Raw genomic sequence first — 26,676 nt, forward strand, 5'->3', positions numbered from 1 at the left:
TCCTCTAGTAAGTCACATTGACCATTTTGAAACCTAGTAAGTCCATGCACTTACTAGGTTTCAAATGGTCATTGTAACTTGCTAGGTTTTGATAATGGTTTTTGCAGATTTGAATTGGACTTACTAGGTTTTTAGCAACGCGTTTCTCCGGTGTTAAGTGTAATAGAGCGATTTCTGTCTTCACATCCTGTGGAGACCTTAATTCTAAGGTGATTTATGACAAAAAACGAAAATCTGAAAAAGTGTCCCTTACTAGGTTCTTAAATGGTTCAGCCGCATAGGTTACCACTATAGATAGGGGCGCGTCTTCGTGGATTGAACAATCCACGAAGACGCGCCCCATCATTCTTCCGCTAATGTTTGAGTGTTATCGGCTCACGCTAACGCTGATCCTGCGAAGCTGAAGCTGGTGCTAGTGCTGAATCTCGCGCGCATCGACGCGCTGCTGGAGCGCAGGGCCACGAGGTCAGTGCACCCACCAAAGCCACCAACCCATAGCTTACCACTATACATAGATAGTTCCGTCCACGAAGACGCGGCTCACCCTTCTTTCGCTAATGTTTGAGTGTCATCGGCACACGCTAACGCTAATCTCGATCAGGTTCTCGAACCTGTATTCCAAGCTGAAGCTGGTGCTAGTGCTGAATCTCGCGCGCATCGACGCGCTGCTGGAGCGCAGGGCCACGAGGTCAGTATACCGACTTTCAGGGCTGCAACCACAGTGGACAACCCTGTGGAGGATTTAGCTGTCAGCTGGAGCTTAGACAGTATTAGCCGTGTGGTTCCTGCAGTTCCGTGGCTGTGGTAAGAGGTGACTATAGCATAACGCTACGTTTGTGCATACTATACCACACCACGCGCACCTCGCGCGCCAGTACAGCAGCTCCTAAGGCGGCAAACTTAAGGGATCAACCCAGTGGATAATTTAGCAGTCAGCTGGAGCCTAAACAGTATTAGTCGTGTGGTTCCGTGACTGTGGTAAGAGGTGGACTATGGCATAACGCTGCGTCTGCGCATACTGTACACACCACCTCGCGGCATCGACGCGCTGCTGGAGCGCAGGGCCACGAGGTCAGTGCACCCACCAGCCCAGTGGCAGGCTGGTGACTTGCCAAGTTGCCTGTAGGCTGGACCCAAGCCTGGTGAACTTGGTTTACCAATCTAGTGGCGGATTTACCAGTAGGCTGAACCCAAGGCTGGCAAACTTGGGTCACCAATCTAGTGGCGGATTTACCAGTAGGCTGTAGCTTACGGCAGTAAATTTGGGTTGCGAACCCAGTACCGAATTTACCAGTAGTTGGAGCGTCGCTTTTCATCTGGTTTCTTTTCGTCTGGATCGAGAACCTGTATTCTAAGCTGAAGCTGGTGCTAGTGCTGATCCTCGCGCGCATCGACGCGCTGCTGGAGCGCAGGGCCACGAGGTCAGTGCATTAGCTCCTAGGGCTGCAAACTTAGCGGAACAACCCAGGAGGAGCTGTCAGCTGCAGGATTTACCAATTAGCTGGAGCTTAGACAGTTTAGCCGTGTGGTTCCTGCAGTTCCGTGGCTGTGGTAAGAGGTGACTATGGCATAACGCTGCATTTGTGCATAATGTACCACACCACGCGCACCTCGCGGCATCGACGCGCTGCTGGAGCGCAGGGCCACGAGGTTAGTGCACTCACCAGCCCAGTGGCAGGCTGGCAGATTTACCAGTGGGCTGAACCCAAGACTGGAAAACTTGGGTCACCAATCTATTGGCAGATTTATCAGTAGGCTGACAAACTTGGTTCACCAATCTAGTGGCGGATTTATCATTAGGCTGGACCCAAGGCTGGAAAACTTAGGTCACCAATCTAATGGCGGATTTACCAGTAGGCTGGACCCAAGGCTGGCAAACTTGGGTCACCAATCTAGTGGCGGATTTACCAGTAGGCTGGAACCAAGGCTGGCTAACTTGGTTCACTAATCTAGTGGCGGATTTACCAGTAGGCTGGAACCAAGGCTGGCTAACTTGGTTCACCAATCTAGTGGCGGATTTACCAGTAGGCTGGAACCAAGACTGGCTAACTTGGTTCACCAATCTAGCGGCGGATTTACCAGTAGGCTGGAGCTTACGGCAAGAAACTTGGGATCCCAGTGGAGATTTTACTGGTAGGCTGGAGCTGGAGCGCCAACCCAAGTACCGAATTTACCAGCAGTTGGAGAGTCGCTTTTCATTTACTGGGCTATCATCTTGCGGTTTGCACTATTGAGTAGGGCCGAACCTGTACTCCAAGCTGAAGCTGGTGCTAGTGCGCAAGGACGAGCAGAAGTCGGCGGCGCTGCGGGCGCACCTCGCGCGCATCGACGCGCTGCTGGAGCGCAGGGCCACGAGGTTAGTGCACCCACCAAAGCCACCAACCCATAGCTTACCACTATAGATAGGGGCGCGTCTTCGTGGATGGAACGATCCACGAAGACGCGCCCATCATTCTTCCGCTAATGTTTGAGTGTTATCGGCACACGCTAACGCTGATCCTGCGAAGCTGAAGCTGGTGCTAGTGCTGAATCTCGCGCGCATCGACGCGTTGCTAGAGCGCAGGGCCACGAGGTCAGTACACCCACCAGCCCATAGCTTACCACTATAGATCGTTCCGTCCACGAAGACGCGGCTCACCATTCTTCCGCTAATGTTTGAGTGTCATCGGCACACGCTAACGCTGATATCATATCGATCAGGTTCTCGAACCTGTATTCCAAGCTGAAGCTGGTGCTAGTGCTGATCCTCGCACGCATCGACGCGCTGCTGGAGCGCAGGGCCACGAGGTCAGTGCATTAGCTCCTAGGGCTGCAACCACAGTGGACAACCCTGTGGAGGATTTAGCTGTCAGCTGCAGCTTAGACAGTATTAGCCGTGTGGTTCCTGCAGTTCCGTGGCTGTGGTAAGAGGTGACTATAGCATAACGCTACGTTTGTGCATACTGTACCACACCACGCGCACCTCGTGCGCCAGTACAGCAGCTCCTAAGGCGGCAAACTTAAGGGATCAACCCAGTGGAGAATTTAGCAGTCAGCTTTAGCCTAAACAGTATTAGTTGTGTGGTTCCTTGACTGTGGTAAGAGGTGACTATGGCATAACGCTGCGTCTGTGCATACTGTACACACCACCTCGCGGCATCGACGCGCTGCTGGAGCGCAGGGCCACGAGGTCAGTGCACCCACCAGCCCAGTGGCAGGCTGGCAGACTTGCCAGTAGGAAAACTTGGGTCAACAATCTAGTGGCGGATTTACCAGTAGGCTGGACCCAAGGCTGGCAAACTTGGGTCACCAATCTAGTGGCGGATTTACCAGTAGACTGTAGCTTACGGCAGGAAATTTGGGTTGCCAACCCAGTAGCGAATTTACCACTAGTTGGAGCGTCGCTTTTCATCTGGTTTCTTTTCGTCTGGATCGAGAACCTGTAGTCTAAGCTGAAGCTGGTGCTAGTGCTGATCATCGCACGCATCGACGCGCTGCTGGAGCGCAGGGCCACGAGGTCAGTATACCCACCAGCCCAGTGGCAGACTGATAGATTTACCAGTGGGCTGGGCCCAAGGCTGACAAACTTGGGTCACAAATCTAGTGGGGGATTTACCAGTAGGCTGGAACCAACGTCCTGATTGATTTTACGCTGATGATTTTACAAATTGTCCCCACGACATTTCAACCTCATTTAAATGAAACACACCCACACTATCTCCTCGTACGTCTAATTCATCTCATCAAAATCATAGCATAATGAATCTTAAAACTCCTAACCTGTACGTTACTATAGTCTGATCTGCGCAGACTCACTGCGGGCGCCCGTCACACAGACGCGATAGCAAAATAATTACGCGCGAGCGATAAAGATGGGTAGCTTGGGGTCATTGGACAAAATTCTACGTGCTCGCAGACCGGGCTTTAAAATCTATTTTCCCTTGCCCTCAGGTTCCTGACCGGCGACACGATGTGTTGCTTCGACTGCGAGCTGATGCCGCGGCTGCAGCACATCCGCGTCGCCGGCAAGTACTTCGTCGACTTCGAGATCCCGGTACGTACGATATGAGCTATTGATTGAACTATAGGAGCTAGGAGCTATTGAACTATGAGCTATTTCTGAAATATGTGGGTTATGAGCTATTGAGCTATGTGAGTTATGAGCTATTGAACTATACGAGCTAGTGAGCTACGTGAGCTATGAGCTATTGAACTATGTGAGCTAAGAGCTATTGAACTAGGTGAGCAATGAGCTATTGAACTAAGTATGTGAACTATAAGCCATTGAACTATGTGAGTTACGAGCTAATGAGCTAGAGCTATTGAACTATGTGAACTACGAGCTATCGAACTATCTGGACTTTGGGATATTGAACTATATTATGAGCTATTGAACTATGTTAGCTATGAGCTAATAGACCTGTGTGAGCTACGAGCTATCAGACAGTCCACAAGAGTTAACACCGGTCCATAATAGGGGTGTACTGTAGTCTGTATACCCTCTTACCACCAGTACAATAAAATGCATTTATTTTCTGTACCTAATTAGCTTTTTAAAAAACTCTTTATTTATTATTTATTTTATTTGGTGCACAAAACAGGGATACAACCATAACATACAAAGCGTTTAAAGCAGGTTATACAGTATAACTTTAACACTACACTTATGACAAAACTATGACGTCACTTAGGCGCCAACTTTACTAGCCTGATGTCATTCCAAAAGAGAACTTAAAAACCTAAAAACAGGCTGAGGTCTAAAACCGTGTCAAACACGATCTTAGAAGGTCAAGGCAGAGTTAAAGCCTTACACATAGCCAACGAAGCGAAAAGGTGACGAGACGGCGTCTTTCCATTCTATACATAGCCAGAACGCAAGGGTGTGAAACTAATCGAGTATAGTTTGGAGATGACTTTTTTTACTAAGCTCCTCCAAACTATACACGACCAGTACGCATACGCTGCGTAGATACTGCTCGCGTATACTTTGTAGTGACTTAGGTCAATTATCTTCCTCCAAAATATACATCGTCAGTACGCATACGGACTAATCATGTATGTAGGTATTGTAATAAGTTCGCGATTACAATGTATACGCGAGTAGTTGCATGCTCGTCGTTTTGACTTATTTACCTCTCTTTCTATTACATATTAATTCATAACTGAGTTTTTTGGTGTTTGTATTCTGCCATAGAAAATATATTTGTTTTGGGGCTGATATTTTATTAATTCTCCAATAACTCTTAAATTAAGAATTATGTATGTCAAAATGATTTTGTTCTTGAGATAAAAGCTAATAAATAAAAATAAATATCCCTGGACATTTTACACTGCGCTTCTAGTCCCAAACTAAGCAAAGCTTGTACTATGGGTAGTAGATAACGGATATAAACATACTTAAATACTTTTTTTTTGTAAATACATACTTATTATACTTAAAAGACACCCAGTCCAATACAAAAAAATATGTTCATGCACACAAATTAATGTTTGTACTGCGCAGGAATCGAACCCGCTACCTCCGGAACAGTTATCCGTTTCGAACCACTGCACCAAACGGTCGACAATTTTAGTTAATAATGCACGTTTAACTTTCTTCATTCACTCTCTCTCATTTTAAATGAATTTATGATTACACTAATAAATAATTGTTATTTAATTTGAAATCTACCTAATCAATTTAATTTCAGAAACCACTTACATTAGTGTTATAAATCTAGATTTATTATATGTAGATTCAGTAAAATAATAATATTTTATGTAATAATTAATTAATTTAAGCATGGCATCACTGTACGTGATAGGTACTACATAGGTAGTTCTTATTTCTAATCTCGAGGACAAAGTACGAGCATAATATCTAATAAAAGTAATAATTCCATATTTTACTAAATCAAATCAACTAAACACACTCTAGTCAACTGTAAGTGGTGTAGTATAGTTTGGAGCGAAGACGGAATCCATCCACGATACAAACTATACACGATCAGTACGCAAAATTCGTGTATAGTTTGTTGTGACCGATTTACAAAGGGACATTCCAAAATATACACGAGCAGTTTCTTATGGGTGCGTTCTGGCCATGTATAGAACGGAAAGACGCGACGATTCGTCACGGAACTAGTATTAGCAGCTGTCAAGTTGACTGTTGATGTGTGACGTCACTGCCGCTCCTCTGCGGCGAAGCCCAAGGTTCTTAAGTTCTATTCCTCTTTGAAACAAGGCTTGCAATTAGCACTTACGTCATTGCGTTAGTATTAGTATCAATACCCATCGTGCCTCTAAAATTTTTGCAACGATTGCCAAATGGCACGCTTTGTAAATGAGTGAGTTATCACGCATATGTAAATGCTGAAATAAATAAAAATAAAGTAATATTATTTACATCAACGATTTTTCTTCTTCTTAGTTGTTTCACTCTTGGCAGAGCGGTCGTGGTCATGTTGAGGCGTTCGCGTCGGTTGTCTTGTAGACCAATTAGTGTTTATTATGAAATGGACATAAATTAACAAACATTGTTTGTTAATGACTATACAGGGTGGCCAAAACAGTGAGGTCTAAAAGAAAAATTTAGATTCCTTACATCAAGGTGTACCTAAATCACCCCCATGTATATTATACGATTGTGCTTAGTTTAGGAAATAGAGTTAATTTTGTGATATTTTAAAATTTTATGACCTAGTAAGCTTTAAACATTTTTATCTTTTTTTTGGGTTGACTTTTTTCAGATTTCTTTTTTTCGACAGATTTGTTGTGAATTGCAGATGTTTGAAAAAAAAATCACCTTCCTATCTTTGATTTAAGATACAAAAGTTTTGCTAGAAACATTAAAATTATGCTTTTATCAGAACACTATCAAATCAACTTAAAAGTTTAAGTAAAAAAAAAGAACTTCCATAGGTCCAAAACCATTTTAAAAACTGCGCCGTTTCCTGAACTCTCATAATAATACAAAAAAACATGTACTTAATAGGCCACTATTTCCTGTAATCGGTCCACTTAAATTAAAAAAAGGACACAACCTAAGACGCTTCCTTGAGGTATAGACTGACACATTTGTAATACGTCTGATCTTGAAAATATTATACTTTTATTTTTTTCGTCAAAATATTCTACTTCTACGTATTGTTTTCGGTTTGACAAATAAGACTTAAACCATTTGTATGTCTGTCCACGTATTCCGATGCCGTACATTTTATTTAATAGTATATTATACATAACTTTATCGTACGCTTTTGTCATATCAAGTAAGATACCTACTGCATAGCTTTTTCTGTTCAATATGTCAAGTATTTCTTGGATATATGTATAGACCGCTAAGGTTGTGGAATGGTTTTTTCGGAAACCGTTTTGGTTTGCATCAAAGATTCTATATTTCTCACAGAAAGAGTACAACCGCTCACACATAACCTTTTCAAATACTTTTGAAGATGTTGGTAGCAAAGAAATAGGTCTATAATTACTTGGGTCTGTACGATCTCCTTTTTTATGAACCGGTTTTACTATAGATTGTTTTAGCAAGTCGGGGAATTCGCCATCGGTAAACGATTGATTGATTAATTTTTGAAATGGTATTGACAATTCATCTGCGCAGTTTTTTAAAAGTTTTGGCGATAACTGATCAATTCCATAACTGTATTTGCTTTTAAGGCTTTTTATCGTTCGATTAACCTCAGATACACTGACGGGTGACAGGAACATTGTATTATNAACCCGCTACCTCCGGAACAGTTATCCGTTTCGAACCACTGCACCAAACGGTCGACAATTTTAGTTAATAATGCACGTTTAACTTTCTTCATTCACTCTCTCTCATTTTAAATGAATTTATGATTACACTAATAAATAATTGTTATTTAATTTGAAATCTACCTAATCAATTTAATTTCAGAAACCACTTACATTAGTGTTATAAATCTAGATTTATTATATGTAGATTCAGTAAAATAATAATATTTTATGTAATAATTAATTAATTTAAGCATGGCATCACTGTACGTGATAGGTACTACATAGGTAGTTCTTATTTCTAATCTCGAGGACAAAGTACGAGCATAATATCTAATAAAAGTAATAATTCCATATTTTACTAAATCAAATCAACTAAACACACTCTAGTCAACTGTAAGTGGTGTAGTATAGTTTGGAGCGAAGACGGAATCCATCCACGATACAAACTATACACGATCAGTACGCAAAATTCGTGTATAGTTTGTTGTGACCGATTTACAAAGGGACATTCCAAAATATACACGAGCAGTTTCTTATGGGTGCGTTCTGGCCATGTATAGAACGGAAAGACGCGACGATTCGTCACGGAACTAGTATTAGCAGCTGTCAAGTTGACTGTTGATGTGTGACGTCACTGCCGCTCCTCTGCGGCGAAGCCCAAGGTTCTTAAGTTCTATTCCTCTTTGAAACAAGGCTTGCAATTAGCACTTACGTCATTGCGTTAGTATTAGTATCAATACCCATCGTGCCTCTAAAATTTTTGCAACGATTGCCAAATGGCACGCTTTGTAAATGAGTGAGTTATCACGCATATGTAAATGCTGAAATAAATAAAAATAAAGTAATATTATTTACATCAACGATTTTTCTTCTTCTTAGTTGTTTCACTCTTGGCAGAGCGGTCGTGGTCATGTTGAGGCGTTCGCGTCGGTTGTCTTGTAGACCAATTAGTGTTTATTATGAAATGGACATAAATTAACAAACATTGTTTGTTAATGACTATACAGGGTGGCCAAAACAGTGAGGTCTAAAAGAAAAATTTAGATTCCTTACATCAAGGTGTACCTAAATCACCCCCATGTATATTATACGATTGTGCTTAGTTTAGGAAATAGAGTTAATTTTGTGATATTTTAAAATTTTATGACCTAGTAAGCTTTAAACATTTTTATCTTTTTTTTGGGTTGACTTTTTTCAGATTTCTTTTTTTCGACAGATTTGTTGTGAATTGCAGATGTTTGAAAAAAAAATCACCTTCCTATCTTTGATTTAAGATACAAAAGTTTTGCTAGAAACATTAAAATTATGCTTTTATCAGAACACTATCAAATCAACTTAAAAGTTTAAGTAAAAAAAAAGAACTTCCATAGGTCCAAAACCATTTTAAAAACTGCGCCGTTTCCTGAACTCTCATAATAATACAAAAAAACATGTACTTAATAGGCCACTATTTCCTGTAATCGGTCCACTAAAGTGGTAAGTCGGAGATTCCGTTACATGTTTTTGACTTTCTTAGAGTGAATTAATATTGGGAATCCTCTAAGTTTACATTACGTAGAACAGATTTAAAGCAGTAACTGGACAGAACATGTTTTTATTCTCAACGAGGAAGCTCTTGCCCTTCATCACACCTGGTGGAAACTGATGATTAGGCTGAAGGTGGAAGGGAACTTCAACTACAGGGGAACTATGGCTTCCTACCTCCAAATTCCGGAACACATTGTTATTTTAAGTAAGTTTTGATGAACATAAACCAAATATCCCTCCGTCGAAAAAAAGAAATCTGAAAAAAGTCAACCAAAAAAAAAGATAAAAATGTTTAAAGCCTACTAGGTCATAAAATTTTAAAATATCACAAAATTAACTCTATCTCCTAAACTAAGCACAATCGTATTACATACATGGGGGTGATTTAGGTACACCTTGATGTAAGGAATCTAAATTTTTCTTTTAGACCTCACTGTTTTGGCCACCCTGTATATCGTTTCATCCACGAAGCGCGCTCCACCATTCTTCCGCGAATGTTTGAGTGTCGTCGGTACACGCTAAATTTATCAATGAGTGCACACGCACACTACAATAATGGACGCTCGGATTGCTCGGATCAAACTCCCCGCACCCCACCCCCACCAAAATTGGTGGGGCGCGTCTTCGTGGATGAAACTATCTATTTTATATGTTTATGTTTTTATCTGTATTCCATATTCTATGTTTATAGTCTGTATTCCATGTTCTTTAGTTATTAGTTTTTTAATCTGTACTGTATTTCATATTATGTTTTATATAATCTGTATTCCTTAAGTTTTATAGTCTGCATTCCGTACCATGTTTTGAATCTGTGCTGCATCCCACAATCATCATCTCAGCCATAGGACGTCCACTGCTGAACATAGGCCTCCCCCAATGCTTTCCATGTGGCCCGGTTGGTAGCGGCCTGCGTCCAGCGCCTTCCCGCTACCTTTATGATTTCGTCGCTCCACCTTGTGGGTGGACGTCCCACGCTGCGTTTTCCGGTACGCGGCCTCCACTCCAGAAGCTTGCTGCCCCATCGGCCATCAGTTCTGCGTACTATGTGCCCTGCCACTTCAGCTTGCTAATCCGTTGCATCCCACAATGTATCGTATAATCTGTGTTCCAGACGAGCTTCCGCGCGCTCTGGCGCTACATGTACCACATGTACCAGTTGGACGCGTTCACGCAGAGCTGCCCTGCCGACCAGGACATCATCAACCATTACAAACTCCAACAGGTGAGATTTACATATAGGATATAGAGTTACTAAGGGGCGCCTTCAAATTCTAGGCGAGAGTGCATAGGCACTTACAGGGCAGATATTCGTCGCTTGCCTCTCTAACTGACATTTTGCAAAATTTTCAGGCGATTAGACAGATCGATTCGTCTTGCGAATTTATTTAAGATGGTGTAGATAACTCAGTTTCGAAAAAAATGACAGATACGTCAGTTAGAGAGGCAAGCGACGAATATGTACCATCCCAGACTGCATCTCACTTAACACCAGGTGCGATTGCGGTCAAATACCTGCCTTATTATGCATTAAAAAAAATAGAGGCGTCGCGTTTGGTTAGGCTATGCGCGTACGAGTGATTTTTTGTCACTGTGACAGTATTACACTTTTATAAAAAGAAAAAGAGAGACAACGTAGTATTTACAAGCCCGGTCGAGTTAACTGCACACCTAACAGCCGTGACGTCACGTTGACGATCTGGTATGGATGGGGCGAACGGGGAGGTGTGCGGGTATTTGTCGGCCGTTTGGTGTAGTGGTTCAGAACGGACTACTATGCCGAGAGGTCCCGGGTTCGATTCCCGGCCGGGCAGAAATTGAAATGATGAATTTTAATTTCTGTGACGGGTCTGGGTGTGACTATGTATAATATTTATGTATTTAAAAAAAAAAGTATCTAAGTAGTATATCCGTTAAGCTAGCACCCATAACACAAGCATTAAGTTGCTTAGTTTGGGGCTAGCTGGCGCTGTGTGAAATTGTCCAAAGATTTATTTATTTATATTTATTTATTGGGAGGGAAGTCGCATTCGCAACGACGTGCGCAGTTAGCTTGATCGGGTTGTATTCTTATCTAAGGAGAGACTTACTGTCACGGTGACAAAAAAATTTAGTGGCGCTACGACTGCGCTTCTACAAACTCTATTAAAACTAGTAAGTGGTGAGGCAAACGTACCACAGTGGCGCCACTGCAGTACTTCCTCACGCCTCTAATTTGAAGGCGCCCTAAATATACGTCTATGGGTATAGGACATACATACAGGGTTACATGAATTAGAGACGAGGCAGTAACCTAAAAGGCTGCGGGATAATGTTTTGAAAATACATTGTGAACAGTACACAGACTTTTGAGACAGTATTTAGTTTGGAAAGAGTATAAGTAGTGTACTAATATTCCCGTTAGACCCTCCAGCTGAGCTGGTATGTGCGCCAAGATAAAATCTTATCGATCATTTTTATCTTATCTAAAATCGATAAGATTATATTTTGGCGTGCATCTTAGCTAAATTAAATAACATGTTGGTGTTAGGAGTGGATTCACCTACATACAAACCAATTGGCCTCAGCTAAAAACAGTTTTAACTAAAATGTTTATTTTGATTGACTGTAAAGACGATCTAATAAGAAAACATAATTCTATTCAACTAAAATTGAATCTTTACTTTATTTATTTTATTTCTAAGTAATATTTCTTCTGCTTCTACATATTTATTGATTGGTTTCAACTTTATAATTTTATGCACTTTCTTCCAAAACCTGGTTTATTATGTCACTTATTATAACTTTGTTTTAATCCACTAGTCTTGTCCTTCGTCTTCAAAACTATGAACACTGTCCCTTGTATTTAAATTAATTAAGTGACTTCGGGTTAAAAAATCTGTCTATACAATTCTGTACCTTCTGTCCTGTGTAATACGTGTTACTATCGCCTGCAGTTGTCGGTGAAAGGCCTGGGCCTCTCGCCCGCGCCCGCGCGGCCTAGCGATACGAACACGGTACGTGGGTGTGACGTCACTCGCATCGCCTCATTAACTGTAATACCGTGTAGATACGGCATTTTCACACTTCCACTTCTTACCATTTTGTACCGACCTTAAGTTTTCGAATGTAGATTTGGTTGCTGCCCCCCTAGACAAAACGCACTTTTTGATCGAATCGAAAATCGAATCCGTCAAAACTCCATACAAAAAAGGGGCTTTTCGAGCACTTTTCGACTGGTTTGCGATTGTAATTTGCACTTTGTCTAGACCCACTGTAGTTCATTATTTGTCATTGATATGATGATGAATTGACAGACACAGGTTTAGTGTTTCCGCAAAAGACATCTTATTGTCACTGCCACTCGTGCTAGCATCTTGCTACGAGTAAAAGAGATGGTCAGATAGATCAGAAAATACGAAAACAGTTGAGTAACCACCACACTTGATCAAATGAGACTTGATGCTCAATCGGCCTCTTACTCTCTCATGTATGATTTTTACCAAAAGATACACAAGTAAGCGAGAAAGATAATACATTCTGGAGGAACATATTTATCAGATTTTCTCGCTATCACCATTGAGCCCATAGTAAAAGTTGTGGGTAATCTTATGAGCTCTACCTGAAAATTTTGCAACTGTTTTAAAATAACCCTGTATTTTCTATTTTTGTCTATGGATGGATTTTGCGACCATTCAAAAACCCGTACAATCTATATTCGAAAAAGCTGAGGTTGTTTGTCTGCTTGATTCTAAATAGCGATGGCAATATTTTTATGACATTTTGATAGCGCACTAAGGAGTGTTTTAGTAACTATACCATAAAGTGATAAGCACCATTTCCGTGCCTGTAGTTGGTTTAGTGATACTGCTAGAGTAATAGTGGAAATAAACAGTTATCACAAATTCATTTATTAGTTTTTTCAGCCTAACTCAATAATTTGAGTTTAGGATAATCAGCACAGCACTAGTACTTATCCAACTAATCCTTATTATTAAAGACAAACTTAATGCCATTTGGCATCATATCCCAGTCAACATTCAACATTTTTCCTAAAAATATTTTTGCCGCTATACAGAACTAGCAGTAAACTTATGGTACAATAATTGTCTCATGTGTGTTTCGTTAGAGTGGCGCCTTCTCACTTCATAATCCACCCTGTAATGTCCACATTCGCTAACTGCTGGATTTAACTGGCCGAAGATTTTAACCAACTTAGTATCTAGACCTTCATACATCAAATTGTGGAATCCATTTTTATGTTCACGGTATTCAACGTCATATTCAGTAACTTAAGTAACTTTAAAGTTTAGTTCACTCATAAGATTAATCTAGCAATACACATGAAGTAGATAGAAGTAGTTGAAATTAAAATAAGTTTATACCTCCGGTATAGAATTTTCAATAATTCCTAGACTAGGGAATCCCTAGTTAGTAGGGATCAAATGGTGTAAATAATGAGATAAGTATACAGGGTGACCTATTGGTAGACCCAAATGCCTAAACATAGAGATTTCTTAAACAAAATATGTTTTTGTTCTTTTACTGAATTAAGTTATTAGGTCGAACAATTAATAGGGATATAATTTGACTTAATAGTTTCATTTATTCATACTACTAATTTAATGTGTTATTTTACTAAACCTCACAATGTAGGCGAAATGTCGTATCTACAACATTTTGTACATTAGCTCACTGGCTTAATCTACCTACTTGGGGAATATTTTAATGCGATTTAACTTAACAACCCACGTTATGCTTTAAGTTAGAAATAAAACAAAACACAAATGAGCCAAAGCAGTAATTTAACATTTACCAAAAAAAATGAGGCTCGGGTCTACTAAAAAAGTTTGATGTGTTTAGGGACATATGTTCCTTCTTTCTAATTCTTCTCACTTGGTTTCTTTCTTTTTTTGTTTAACAAACTATTTTGTATTTAATTTTTATACCTACAGCTAACAAGGTGTGCAAAAGTCAAATTATTACCTGTAAAATATTTGTAAAAAAACTTGTTATTTTAATACGTATAATTTCTTTAATTAAAAGTATGGTAAATATCAATCGTCAAAACAGCATTATTTTTCAAAGTTTTAGAAACTTTTTTACTTTGGTAGTTTCTGATTGTTCGATAAACAAACGTCATCTATTGGCCAAATTGTACTGGTCCGTTATTGCTACATGCAAATTGTCGGGGGTTGAAAATGATCTCTATTCGTATGCAAACTAAGTTAAAAATTGCTCATTACAGGCGCTGAAAATGAAGAAACACGAAGAACTCGAGACGCCGACGTTCACGACATCTATCCCTGTCGACGTGAGCGAGAATCACGCGGACTAACGCCGCGGAGCGAACTGAGCCTTGGTACAATACACATTAGGCGGGAAATCGAATGTCCACCGTTATTTTAGCATACACTACGTGCTGTTTCTTTGCATTTCTCGGCGGGGGCTACAATAGATGGCGCTGCGGCGCGTGAGGTATGAAAAATCAGTTTTAATAATATCATTGAGGTAATTATTATACCTTAATCTAAAAAAAATACTTCCAAAAAGTCGTCATATCTTTTAAACTCGCGTGTCTGACAGCGTCATAAACTTTCAGTAGCTCCTAGCGCCAACGCCTTAAGCCGTCCGTACGCCTCAAAATGTGTGGCAAAAGTCTATGGTTTGTAAAACAAGTCCAATTTTTATTGACATAATAATTATTTTTAGTTTCAAAAGTGATAAAATGTTAAGATATTTAGTCGGATTAAAATTATAGCAATATTTTATTTTTAAAATCAAAATCATATCCACATTTTACTGATAGAATTTAATGTTTATAAAATTTACGTGGTGTCAATTTGAATTGAAAAATACACTGACCGAATTGTTAAGACCGGTGGATTTTTGGCGAAAATCAATGGATAAACGGAAATCGCGAGATATAATTTCCAGGATTTCTTGTAGGTATGTACTCAAAAAGAACACCGATCTTAAGATATCGGTCGAGCTGTATGTTGTAACGCTAGCCGAGAGTGCAACGCATTGTACCGAGGGCCGCCCGCTCGCCCCACGCCCTATCAGAAAGAGACAGTAATATATTTTTATAAAGTAGTCTTTTTTTTAATGTCGGTACTAGACTAGACTAGAAATTGAGATTGAATGCTTGGTTCGGTGCAATTGAAATACAAAGTTACGATCGGATGGATAGCTGTTGTGGGTTGATGAGCGATTTTATTTGGCATTTTTGAGACGATGAAAAATATCGATCAAGGTTATAAACATATTATTATCTTCTTGCCTTTGGACAACACTATTCAAACCGGTTCACAACCGTAAATTCAAAACCTTATACGATATTTTTCATCGTCAGTGTTGCAAGGAAAAAAAAGTTAATTAATTTATAATATCCTCTCTTGTTACATCCGAATATCGGTTCGTGTCAATATCGAAGGCAAAGTGAGAGGTGATAGTGGCCATTAGCGTTTTGGTTTAAAGCGGTTTTGAGAACCGCTAAGTATTTATGTTTTAATCAAATTGCTGTATAAACGCCCGGCAGAGGTGCTGAACAAATCAAGTGAAGTTATTGAAGGTCGTCGCACATTTATCAATCGACCTGGCATCAGCTCGCCTTGTTAGCAACGTGGAATCTTGTAGCGATCAATCGAGGTGTTTAGAACCTTCTTACGTAGATGAAAAGGTCGATTTGGCAATGGGTAAGATAAGCAACCAGACGATGAATAGTTGTGCGACAACCTTAGCTCTGACTCTAACAAACCGTAATATGTAGACGCGTGTACCTTTGTCCGTACGAAAATGTTTCAGTTCTTTCATCACGGAATAACATAGTTATTAGATGAGTGTTCAAACACAACGAATAGGCGATCAGTTATATCGTATTGTATGTATATTCACGGTAGATATAAGATTGGTTTACAGTATTCATTTTATTTGTTCTTTTTTGGACTCCCCTAGATTAGTGATTAGGTTAGAAGTTGAGACAATTTCACCGCCATTTTGTTTTAAATGCCTCTGCCTTATTTTGTATCCTGCGTCGATTCTAAATTTACAATTATTTACGTTTTTATACCAATAAGTAGCATTTTGTGAGTGCTCTTGCCTGCCTCAAGGTTACCTTTTTAAAGGTAGATTTACGTTAAGTACTTATTTTTCATTTATATTTAATTACAAATATCATTATTTATGTTTTTGTTTATTTATGTGTGAGAATTACAATAGAATGATAAAGTGAGGCTTTAAGTTGGACCACCTATTTAATATAAATTTTGGAATTCTCCGGTTAGGGAATATGTCTTTCTCATACAATTGATTGTATTAGAAAAATATATTAACTTAATATCAATTCATTAAGCAGTACACACAGAGACAAGGGCGAGAGACGATCAACATGTCGATTGGACAATGTATAAAATATTAACTAGATTATAATGTAAATGTTAAGGAATAAACCTGGATAAATATTATTATTTTTTGTTTGAGTTTTATTTTATTTTCCTTTGCCATTTATTTTACTATGGTTTATTTATTTTATTTTTTATTTAGGAATCTTCAAAAGTGCAGGCTTACTACACATAATTACACATAGATATCGGGCACCTGTTTTGTCTACATTATGATTTAGTTTTCAAGACATTCTCCTCACGATAGTGCACAACTTCCATGGTACAGGGGGTACCAACTTAAAACTACTCCCTGAAAGCTTGTTCCTATATCACGGCACAAGAAGCCGTGCAAGAAGTGTCAATCATATTTAATATTTACTATCCTTTTCTGAGGTATGTGTATAGGTTTTCTTATCAATTCTATATTTATTATTGCTTAGCAGTGCCTTGCCTATTATTATTATGAAGTATTAATGTAAGTGCAATACTTTTATAAAATTAGCTATAATACGCAGCTCAATGGTGATATTTGATAGCTTTTCTACCAATAAAAACATTTTTAAATCTGGCGTTTTATTGTGCGTGTAATTTTAAGGTTCTTACAGGATTAATAAATACGATCACATTAAAATAAAGGTAGGCATTATATTCTTCTATTCACTTTTGATGTCAATTTTCTTCTTTAGCCATTCATTATGATAAACGTTTTTCGACAAAGCACAAGTCAAAAACGCGTGTGTAATATACGCGGTGATTCCCCAGATTTTGTAATCTTCAGCAATAAACACAGGTAAGATGTAGCCATTGCTGAATTGCGTATAAAATTGGTTCTTCGGGTCACAAAGATGGGCTATGGGAACAGTGAAAGCTTCAGCAACTTCATTTATGTTGATCATCAAGTCTGTCGGCTTTAATTCTTGAAGGGCTCCGATGACTGGTGTGATCATGAACTCGTTAGTTTGGCTGGGAATAGCTGGACCTTGGCCCCATACATTTATCTTTTCAGAGGGTAGGCCTAGCTCCTCTTTAGTTTCTCTCAAAGCGGTTTGTACGGCCGTTTCGTCTTTTTCACATTTGCCTCCTGGGAATGTTATTTGTCCGCTGTAGATGACGTCTGGTCGAAAAGTTGCGGATCGCACAGTATACAGTAGAGAAGGTACTCCTTCGACCCGGCAGAGCGGCACTAGTACAGCGGCTGTAGAATTAGGGGGTTTACCGTGTGAAGGAAGAGGAATCAATGTCCTCAACTTAGCCATGCACCGGTCGCGACATGCTAACGAAAATATATTTTGTACGGTGAAAGCACACATTCTTATAGCCGGTATACCAATTTCATAATATCGATCTATTAGATAAATTGATGTTTTTGAAAAAATATTTTTTTATGTTTTCATTTTATGCGGGATATGTAAATGTCAAATGTTTTTATTCGTCAAAATGTCAAAAGTAATTTATTTTTAATTAAAACCTTTTGTTTTAAATCCTTTTTTAAAATAAATTAATGAATCTATAGATCTTCATAAAAGCTGTATAGATTTTAATATCTTTGTCAGGAAAAATAATGAGTAATAACTGTCAAAAGCATGTGTTTTTGACAGAAGTCAGAAAATTTGTGATTCGCGAACGAAATAGACTTTGGACAGCGAATTTTATCTTATTTTGCCTCTAATTTCACATACATTTTGCGTATTATGTAGTAAATTAATTTCTAAAAAAGTTGCTTTGAATATGTCACTATCCCCGCAAGTGTTGCTATCTAGCATAGCTAGAGAACGATGCATAGCAAAGTTAAAGGAATTGCCAATCATATTTAACTTAAAGACGAAGCAGTCTGCAGCTGTTCTGGTTCCAATATGTGTTGATAAGGGAAAAGTGTGTCTTCTGTATACTCTGAGGTCTTCAAAACTGAAAAATCACAGTGGACAAGTGTCATTTCCCGGTGGGAAAATGGATGAGAACGAGACGATATTTGACACAGCTCTGAGGGAAACAGAAGAAGAAATAGGTATCCCCAAGGCCGATATAGACGTGTGGAGTGAAATGCCAAAAGTGATTGGCCGAAACAAGGAAGTTCTCATCTCGCCAGTCGTGGGACTTGTTAAGAATTTTGACGTGAACAAATTGAAACCCAACTTGGATGAGGTGGAAGAGATTTTCACGATCCCCATGGAGGTTTTCTGTGACCCGACCAACCACGCGCATAATCTTTACGAAAAAAATATTCTGCCAATTTTTTTCAATGAAAAACATACAATTTGGGGCATTACAGGTCTGATAACTCACTTCTTTTTGCAATGTTTTCTCCCTGAAAATGAATACAAAGTAGATTTTTTGAGAAAAAAGTTGACTTTCGCCGAACTAATGCCAGCCAAATTATAGAAATTGCTATTTTAGTTTTAATTTAATAGTACAATCTCTGAGTTAAGTTTACTCAGTTCAACTAAGTTAGGGTAAATCGACTAGTTACTGGCCACTTAAGCCTCTTGGCCACTTCAAAGCTTTACGGTTTCTTAGTGCGATAACTTATTAACAAAAAACAGACATCAACATGACCAGGAAATCTTACTTTTTAACCTTATGGCTTCATGAAGTACAATTAAACAATTTTTGAATGTATATTTTTATTTAATTCAAAAACATACGAATAATCCTAGTTATTGGCCATAAAATTCTGTAACTGGCCATATGCATGCTAGTTACTGGCCACAGAAAAAAATAATGTATTACAGCTAAAGAAATCAATATAACATGAAAAACACAACGTTATCTAAAACTGTATGAGATCAGTCGTGAAACAATATAATTTACTCATATACAAAGTGAATATTTCAAACCTAGGAGCTATAGTTTCAATATAAGTCTCAAATAAACAAATAAAAACAAAACTATCTAATCAAGCCCTTGTTTTTTGGCTTCTTTATAGACAGCAGCAAATAATAATCCACTTCATCATCAGATGAATCAGTGTTACTCTAATTTTATCATCATAAATGACACAAAAAGGAATCGTCATCCTGTTCTGGTACATACACTCTATGAGCAATTGGAATACAATTCAAATGATACCTACTTTTCTTGGCATTGATTACATTCTATAATAGGCTAGTTTCCTAAAAAAATTTTTTAGTCCGTCATGTTTAATATCAAAAAATATTGGACACATATATTTTTATTTGTCAATCTAACAAATAATTACATAGTTATGGTGCGTTGAAGTTCCGCACGACGTCACAACGTGCGGCACTTTTATGCACGCATTGACGTCATGGGCCTCTTCTTATGAACTTTGGCGCGCTTTAACTCTTTAAATTTTCATTAGTTTGCAAAAGTGAAAAATACGTGTAGAGTATTTTTTGATAAGTTAACTGACGGACTAATTAAAACTCTTGCTTTTTGACCCAGGAAACATCCCTATTCTCTTTTTGATAGGGCACAAGCAAAAATCTCTACGAAAACGAATCACAAATGAGGAGATCCGTAAACGAACTAAAGTCGCTGACATAGCAGACAATAGGCAGGGCATATAGTACGCAGAACTGACGGCCAATGGGGCAGCAAGGTTCTGGAGTGGAGGCCACGTACTGGAAAGCGCAGCGTAAGCCGTCCACCCACAAGGTGGAACGATGACCTCATGAAGGTAGCGGGAAGGCGCTGGATGCAGGCCGCCCCTAACCGGCCATTGTGGAAATCATTGGGGAAGGCCTATGTTCAGCAGTGGACGTCCTATGGCTGAAATGATGATACGGAAGTAAGCGCAAACGGTAGTCTTTCTATTTGGCGTTTGTCCTGCATTTTGGGCGAATTCAGTGTTTTTTGGTACTTCTTGGCACACTGAAAATATTTGCTGCTTGTCGAATGGATCCTTCCTTGTTTTCTANTGCCATACTTTGGAAGCTTTGGTCAAAAAATGTAAAAAATGGAAATAACGACTTCCGGTCAGAAATTTGGATGACGTCTCCTGCAAATAGGTCAAACTAATGACATTTAACCATTTTCAACTCGATCACCTGGCAACACTGGCAGTTAGGGGAACTCAAAGTTTTGGGGCATGGGTGGTTTCAAGGAATTGTTTCACGGGACTGGGTGAAGATAGAAAAAAAGTAAAAATGGGTTTCGGCGCGGAATATGGTCCAGATTAAGGCAAAAATGCAAAATATTGGAAATCCAAGATGGCTGCCAAGCGTTCACCCGTTTTCCTAAAGGGACTAAATTCTCCATACAAATTGTATGCAGGGGGGCTTAGCTAACGTAGAAAAAGGCGAGGCCGAAGGCCGAGCGATAGTTGAAAGCCTGTGAGTCGCCATGAGTTATTTTTAATGCGTCAAAAAAGGACTAGAGCCCAGTGACAGACAGAAAGGCGAGGCCGAAGGCCGAGCGATGGTTCAAATCCCGAGAGCTACCACAGTTAAACTTGTGTTGCGTCAAAAAAGCAAAAGAGCCTTGCGACAAACGATAAACGCCCCGTGTAATTTTTGCGAGGCCGAAGGCCGAGCTCCGAATGCGAGGCCGCAGGCCGAGCGCCGCGTAGGGCGAAGCCCGGAGCGGCCAGCATCGCAGATCTAGCTTTTGTAGCCCGCGTAGCGGGCGACCAAAGCTAGTTAGACTTTATACAGTTACGTGGATTTGCTTACGCACACGGGATTAACCCAGTGCTCATACCTTTTCATACATGTAGGTAGGCACGTACGTAATGTTGTGAATGAACTTTAGTGAGATGCGGGGTAGGTATATCATGCATATTGTACTACATTTTTTACAAGATTAAATTCGTTATTTTTTTAAATATGTCGCTTTTCCATTTAACCGACGAATTGTTCGTGAGTAGGGGGAAGAAGGCTACAGTCAACAACAGTAAGTGATGGCTTGTTGATGGACTGCAGATAGTCCTGTCGACACGAGAAGACGCACTTGTTGGTGTAGCGACGCATGTCGGACGCACAGACTGGGTCGTAGGGCGGCATGCAGGGGCACTGCCACTCCGCCCAGCCAGCCCAGCCTGGGAGGCTCTGAGGAGCTGCCAAGGTTGACGACAGTACGGCTAACATTATAACTGCAACAAGGGTTTCAAAGTTAGGACTCAGCGTATAACATCTTTGGCAGGGTACTCACCTGCCATGTAGCACGTAACGTAGCATGTAACGTAACCAACCTTCAAGTGAGTACGGCTCGTCCACGGTCATCGCGTATCTGGCTGCGAGCTCCTGAATCCTACTGCGAGCCTCCTTTGTGCTCGCAGTGATATCGCCACTCGGCAGGTCGCTACGATCTCCCTGCGAACCACGCGTGAGCAGGTCGCAGCGGGCTCGTGCCTATTTACTCACTTTATACAGTATCTGATACATTACACGCTACACGGCTAGATGAGTACCCTGCTTTTGCTGTCGATCTTTAAATTTCGAACTCCCATTCCTCCGACTAATTTCGTTGCGGGTCCAATGACAGTTTAACTTTCCCCCGGGACAAACTTGATCTTCACTGGATGTGTTTTTATTGGCAGTCAAGCTGTAGATCCTGGCTACACAGGAGTTGCAGCGGTGGGAAAGAAAGGTGGGAATACTCCCGTGTAGATCTACAAATGATATAGGAAGGATGAAGGTCTCATAATTTGAGGGTGCATCGTAAAAACTGCTATTTTGAAGAATGTAAGCAAACAAGTCGGTGCGTCAAAGCGGAAATAAAATATCGACAAATGACTAGGTTTAACCTCTGTTAAAACATATAAAAGTAGTGCAGTCGAGTGCATTGCTAGTGTAATGTTATGTTACTTCCTATTTGTGATTGCAATGCAAGCAGTAAACAAGCTACAAAAGATAATAAACGGATGGCATAGAAAGAGATCTTCAAGTTAACCACGCTGGAATTGTTGAATTTCAAGATTACAAGTAAGTATGTAGGTATTTCTCCTGTTTATCAACTTCGAAATGGTTTTTGGAATGGAATTAGATGCTGATCTAGAAAAAAATACCAACCTACACCATCCTTTACAGCTACTCGTAGTTCTCGCATCTACCACGCTTGTAAACCTCCAGCGGGGCTCGTCCGTGCTTCGCGTTGTATTCAGCCCTGCATTGGAGCTCGCATAGGTTGTTGTAAGTTTGTCCATCCGACCCGCACAGCGGCTGGTAGATGCGTGCGCAAGCGCACGAAGGACCCGAGGTTTGGGAAGCTTGAGCGCCCGCGCATAGCAGCAACACTGCGACAAATACTGCGGGAGGAAAATGGAATGGTGCAAAACGGAGAATGAGTGTGCAGTTATAAATAAGTATACGTGGACGTTAATACACTGCGCTATCCAATCCCAAAGCAAGCTTTGTACCTAAGTGACAAAGTGGTTAAAGCAGATACCTAATTACATTTATGCGATGTAGGTATTATATCCCCCTGCATCCCCCCACAACAAGAAAAGTTTATTATAATATTAATTACCTACATAAGTAAGAAAAACGCACAAGATGGACCGACGACAGCATAAAGGTAGCAGGTCGGCGCCGGTCAACATGGAAATCATTGGGAGAGGCCTATGTTCAGCAGTGGACGCCCTATGGCTGAAATGATGATGATGATGAAGTAAGAAAAATGGTTTAACTCATGACAAGATTATTGACGCAAATTCACCCGCAGCTCTACATTAGGTTTTTGATTTTCCGCCTCTTTGAACTTACCTAAACGACCACCCTGGCAAATACTTATGTAAGTAGGTAATTAGGTACTTTATAGGTAGGTAAGTATAAGTACCTACCTAGGTACTCGACACCTTTCAATTGTTCTGTGATAATAAGGTAAATATACTTGAATCTGACAAACAACTCGGTACTTGAAGGCAAACATTTGCGCAACGTTTGCAAAATTGTTCCTTGAGTGTTTATTGTGTTAATTGTAAGTAACTAAACTTATGATGCCCCCATTTTCGCATGGCTTTAAAATCTGCATTTAAGTATAGTAGGTACTATCGGGGACTCGAACGCCTTGACACCTTAAGGGCCTAAATTGTTTGCACACACACGCTCGATTTTGCTCCGCCCCCGTTCATTCATATTTCGGGTCTAAGCAGCGTCGGCGCACCACTGTAGATGTTTGCCCTAGCAAACCAAGCTCTATGTAAAGCAATTAGGATTGAGTATTGCTTATTGCCCGCATCCGTAGCGCTGGTTTGGCAACGTCGCATTTTAGTCAATTTGAAACCCAATAAAGAATCGCTACAAAATATTATATGAGGCTTCGTGTAAAATTTGAACTAGAGATTGCCCGCTCGGGTCACAAAATTGCTATCGCACATTCCGAGGTAACTGCAATTTCCCGAGAAAAAAGTAGCCCTTTCTACAATTATTGTTGATATTATGAGTGTAAATCTCATGATATTAGTTTAGCTAGTTAGGGCGAGAAATACAAAATCATACAGTTGCTTTCGAATTTTACTTAATAGGTATTTAATTTATTCGGAACTTATTTAAACAATATGTTATTGAATTACTTAATTAGTAAAGTGTTAAGGAATATTTGTGGCTTAAAACAATCATTGTAAGATCTGGCTATAACTTTCTTAAATCCTTGAATGTAAATAAAAACTTATACCTGATAGGTTTCTATTTATTTTTAATGCATATTTTGTTTTCCGTTTTAAAGAAACACTTATCTTTAAAACGGAACATCTCACATCCAGGTAATTGGTTATCGTAAATATTATAATATTCAGTTAGTTTTATTTCAAATTCAATTTTTTATTGCACATTAAGTGTCTTTACACAAGGTCTTAAATCAATAACAATTAAACTTCAAACTAAATAATACTTAAACAGTTAACAATGAATAGATAAGTTTGTAAGTAAATATAAGAATTATTTTGAGAGGCATGGTTCAGTAATCGAGCGGAGTTCAATAAAAAGGCAATCAAACAGTCCAATTACTAGCACGGGTCAACACAAATCAATCGGTTATTGATCACGAAACTTCACAAAAAACAAAGGAGAGAATATGTCGACAGATCGCCAAAGCAAAAAGCAGACAGACCTCGTATAAAAACACAATATTAAAAAAAATACATATCTATTTGTTTGTAACCAAATTCTATTATTAAAATTCTAAGGCTGAGTTGCACCATCTTACTTTAACTTTAACAAACGTCAAAATTCTGTCAAACTCCATACAAAAAGGACCGGTTACCGTTATAGTTACGGTCAAAGTTAGGTGGTGCAACTCAGCCTAAAACTAAGAAAGATTGAAGAAAAAGAAACATTTCGTTTTAAACCTTAACCGTATGACAATAAAGTGCACAATGGTATTTCGTATTGCAACCTAAGCCCTGATTGTCTCTTATTGGTCGTAGTAAAAATATAGTAAAATGCGTAACCAATTAGAGACGCGGTGAGCACGTGACCGGAGCGATGCGCTTACGCTAAAATTTCTACAAAGTGGTCAGGCGGAAGAGTCCCCGATAGTACCTATCTGCTAAGCACGCTATTCCAACACGCCCAGATGCGAGCCAATGTAAAAAATCGTTTCCATACTTTGCATCTGTCGCGTGCGCGACCTAGAATCGAACCTAAGACTTATTTCGTTTATTCACGAAATTCTGTATAAACATTAGTCCGCTTTTGTATTGTTTGTCATTGATTCCGATTATTCCGATATAGAAATCGATCAATTTTACGAGAAGTTAGTTAGGTAATAGGTAGGTAGGTAGAAAATTACCCTAACCTAGCCGTTAGTGCACGAATTATCTGGTAGGACCCCAAAAGCAAAAGTATATAATGTCACTAAATACATATAAGTAAGTTTGGCTAACCCTGACATACTCTAATAAGATAACAATTAAAATTAAGCTACTTTGCATTTACTTTACGGTCACAAATAATAAGGTACTTAGGTATAAATACACTATTGTATTAGGTATTTTACTTACCGAAAACACCAGGAAAAAACTTTTTAATTTGACTTATAGGTGGAAGAAAGTATCGTTCTTAATCGGTTTAAGTGAACTTAATAACTAATTTCTTCTCTGATGGTGTTGTTTAGTACAAAGATAACGACCATAAAGTTAAGCTATACAATGGGACATCTTTGGTAATTTTAGCACTAATCCAATGTGCTCTACATCAGTAAAATACTTAGGTACAGCCGTAACTATTACTTAATCGAACTAAACGTAGATAGACTTCATTGCTCTTAAAAACCTCAAATTAAGTGCTTCTTTTCTATTAGCAGCAAAAGCATGTGAATCGAATTTAAACTAAATTATAGAGACTTACAAATTTTGCAGTCCATTGCAGAGAGTTTTCCCGATGCGGGTACTTGCGTTTCTACCGAGCGAACACTGGGTACTTTCTCCGACCGAGCGTATTCGTAATTTATATTAAGTGCAGCACTTCTTGTGAACCAATAAGGCAATAAGTATTATCAATTTCCGTTGATAATCCAGCAATCGACGTTACGAGCCACTTTACGGTGCGTTATAATGTTTGAAGAGTAAATGTTGGCTATAAAGAACAACGTTATCCTCTAACATACTTCTTTAAACTGCCATTGTTTGGCTGCAAGGTTTTGCGACGCGCAATTTATCGTTCCCAACGGTTCTGTAGGACTGATTTGCATAATTTCTTTTTAAATCGCACACTAGCTCTAACAAAGGCGTAGTAGGATACAATTTTTGCTTGTAATATTATATCTTACTTATTTAAGGATTGGCTTCATTTGGACATCGGACCTAGACAAAATAAAAAAAAACTGATGTGAATGTAATGGGTCTGAATCTGAGAATCGAACCTAGAACCTATGAGTTATGAGAGTCAAATTTCTACCGTCGCGGTCATGCCACTAACCGGGGTCACATTAGTTACTCATACGCCGGGGTGGTAGGTTGTGATGCAAGAATTCAATTTCATTGTGGCGTGAACTCTACACTACTCATCTGAGTATGAGTATACTTATCAATCATTATACGAAGCACCTAGAAGGTTTTTCCCTGCGTGATCGAATCAGAAATGAGGAGATCCGCAGGAGAACCAAAGTGAACGACCGACATAGCTCGCAGAATTGCTAAAATCAAGTGGCGGGGCACATTAGCTCGCAAACACGATGGCCG

The 26,676-nt window shown here is 39.5% G+C and overlaps 4 protein-coding genes across 5 annotated transcripts; 2 read left to right on the top strand and 2 right to left on the bottom strand.

Moving 5' to 3' along the window:
- Window positions 1-400: 400 nt before the first annotated feature.
- Clic (chloride intracellular channel protein 5) lies at window positions 401-16,636 on the top strand (the record flags this gene model as incomplete). The annotated part of the gene is made up of 8 exons (XM_028312445.1): window positions 401-465; window positions 602-688; window positions 1,373-1,551; window positions 2,239-2,356; window positions 3,931-4,033; window positions 10,349-10,459; window positions 12,171-12,230; window positions 14,462-16,636. Coding segments are annotated over 8 exons (813 nt in total), but the record flags the coding sequence as incomplete, so codon positions are not given.
- Window positions 15,732-18,040, bottom strand: LOC114358459 (nucleoside diphosphate-linked moiety X motif 8). The gene has a single exon (XM_028312431.1). It carries the CDS (start codon window positions 17,906-17,908, stop codon window positions 17,252-17,254), a length of 657 nt encoding a protein of 218 aa, XP_028168232.1. The 5' UTR covers window positions 17,909-18,040; the 3' UTR covers window positions 15,732-17,251.
- A 144-nt stretch (window positions 18,041-18,184) lies between these two features.
- Window positions 18,185-19,041, top strand: LOC114358460 (nucleoside diphosphate-linked moiety X motif 8). Its single transcript, XM_028312433.1, has one exon. It carries the CDS (start codon window positions 18,327-18,329, stop codon window positions 18,975-18,977), a length of 651 nt encoding a protein of 216 aa, XP_028168234.1. The 5' UTR covers window positions 18,185-18,326; the 3' UTR covers window positions 18,978-19,041.
- A 2,161-nt stretch (window positions 19,042-21,202) lies between these two features.
- Window positions 21,203-26,209, bottom strand: LOC114358468 (serine protease inhibitor dipetalogastin-like). 2 transcript variants are annotated; one of them, XM_028312441.1, is made up of 3 exons: window positions 25,844-26,155; window positions 22,568-22,803; window positions 21,469-21,648 (listed from the first exon to the last, which is right to left on the bottom strand). In XM_028312441.1, exons 1-2 carry the CDS (start codon window positions 25,857-25,859, stop codon window positions 22,586-22,588), a joined length of 234 nt encoding a protein of 77 aa, XP_028168242.1. In that variant the 5' UTR covers window positions 25,860-26,155; the 3' UTR covers window positions 21,469-21,648; window positions 22,568-22,585. The 2 variants fall into 2 exon arrangements, with proteins under 2 accessions (XP_028168241.1, XP_028168242.1); XM_028312440.1 differs by lacking the exon at window positions 22,568-22,803 and having other exon boundaries at window positions 21,203-21,648; window positions 25,844-26,209.
- Between the last annotated feature and the right edge of the window lie 467 nt (window positions 26,210-26,676).

The sequence above is a fragment of the Ostrinia furnacalis genome, unplaced genomic scaffold, assembly GCF_004193835.3.
Source record: "Ostrinia furnacalis isolate ACB-3 unplaced genomic scaffold, ASM419383v2 OfSCF3958, whole genome shotgun sequence".
Lineage (NCBI taxonomy): Eukaryota > Metazoa > Arthropoda > Insecta > Lepidoptera > Crambidae > Ostrinia > Ostrinia furnacalis.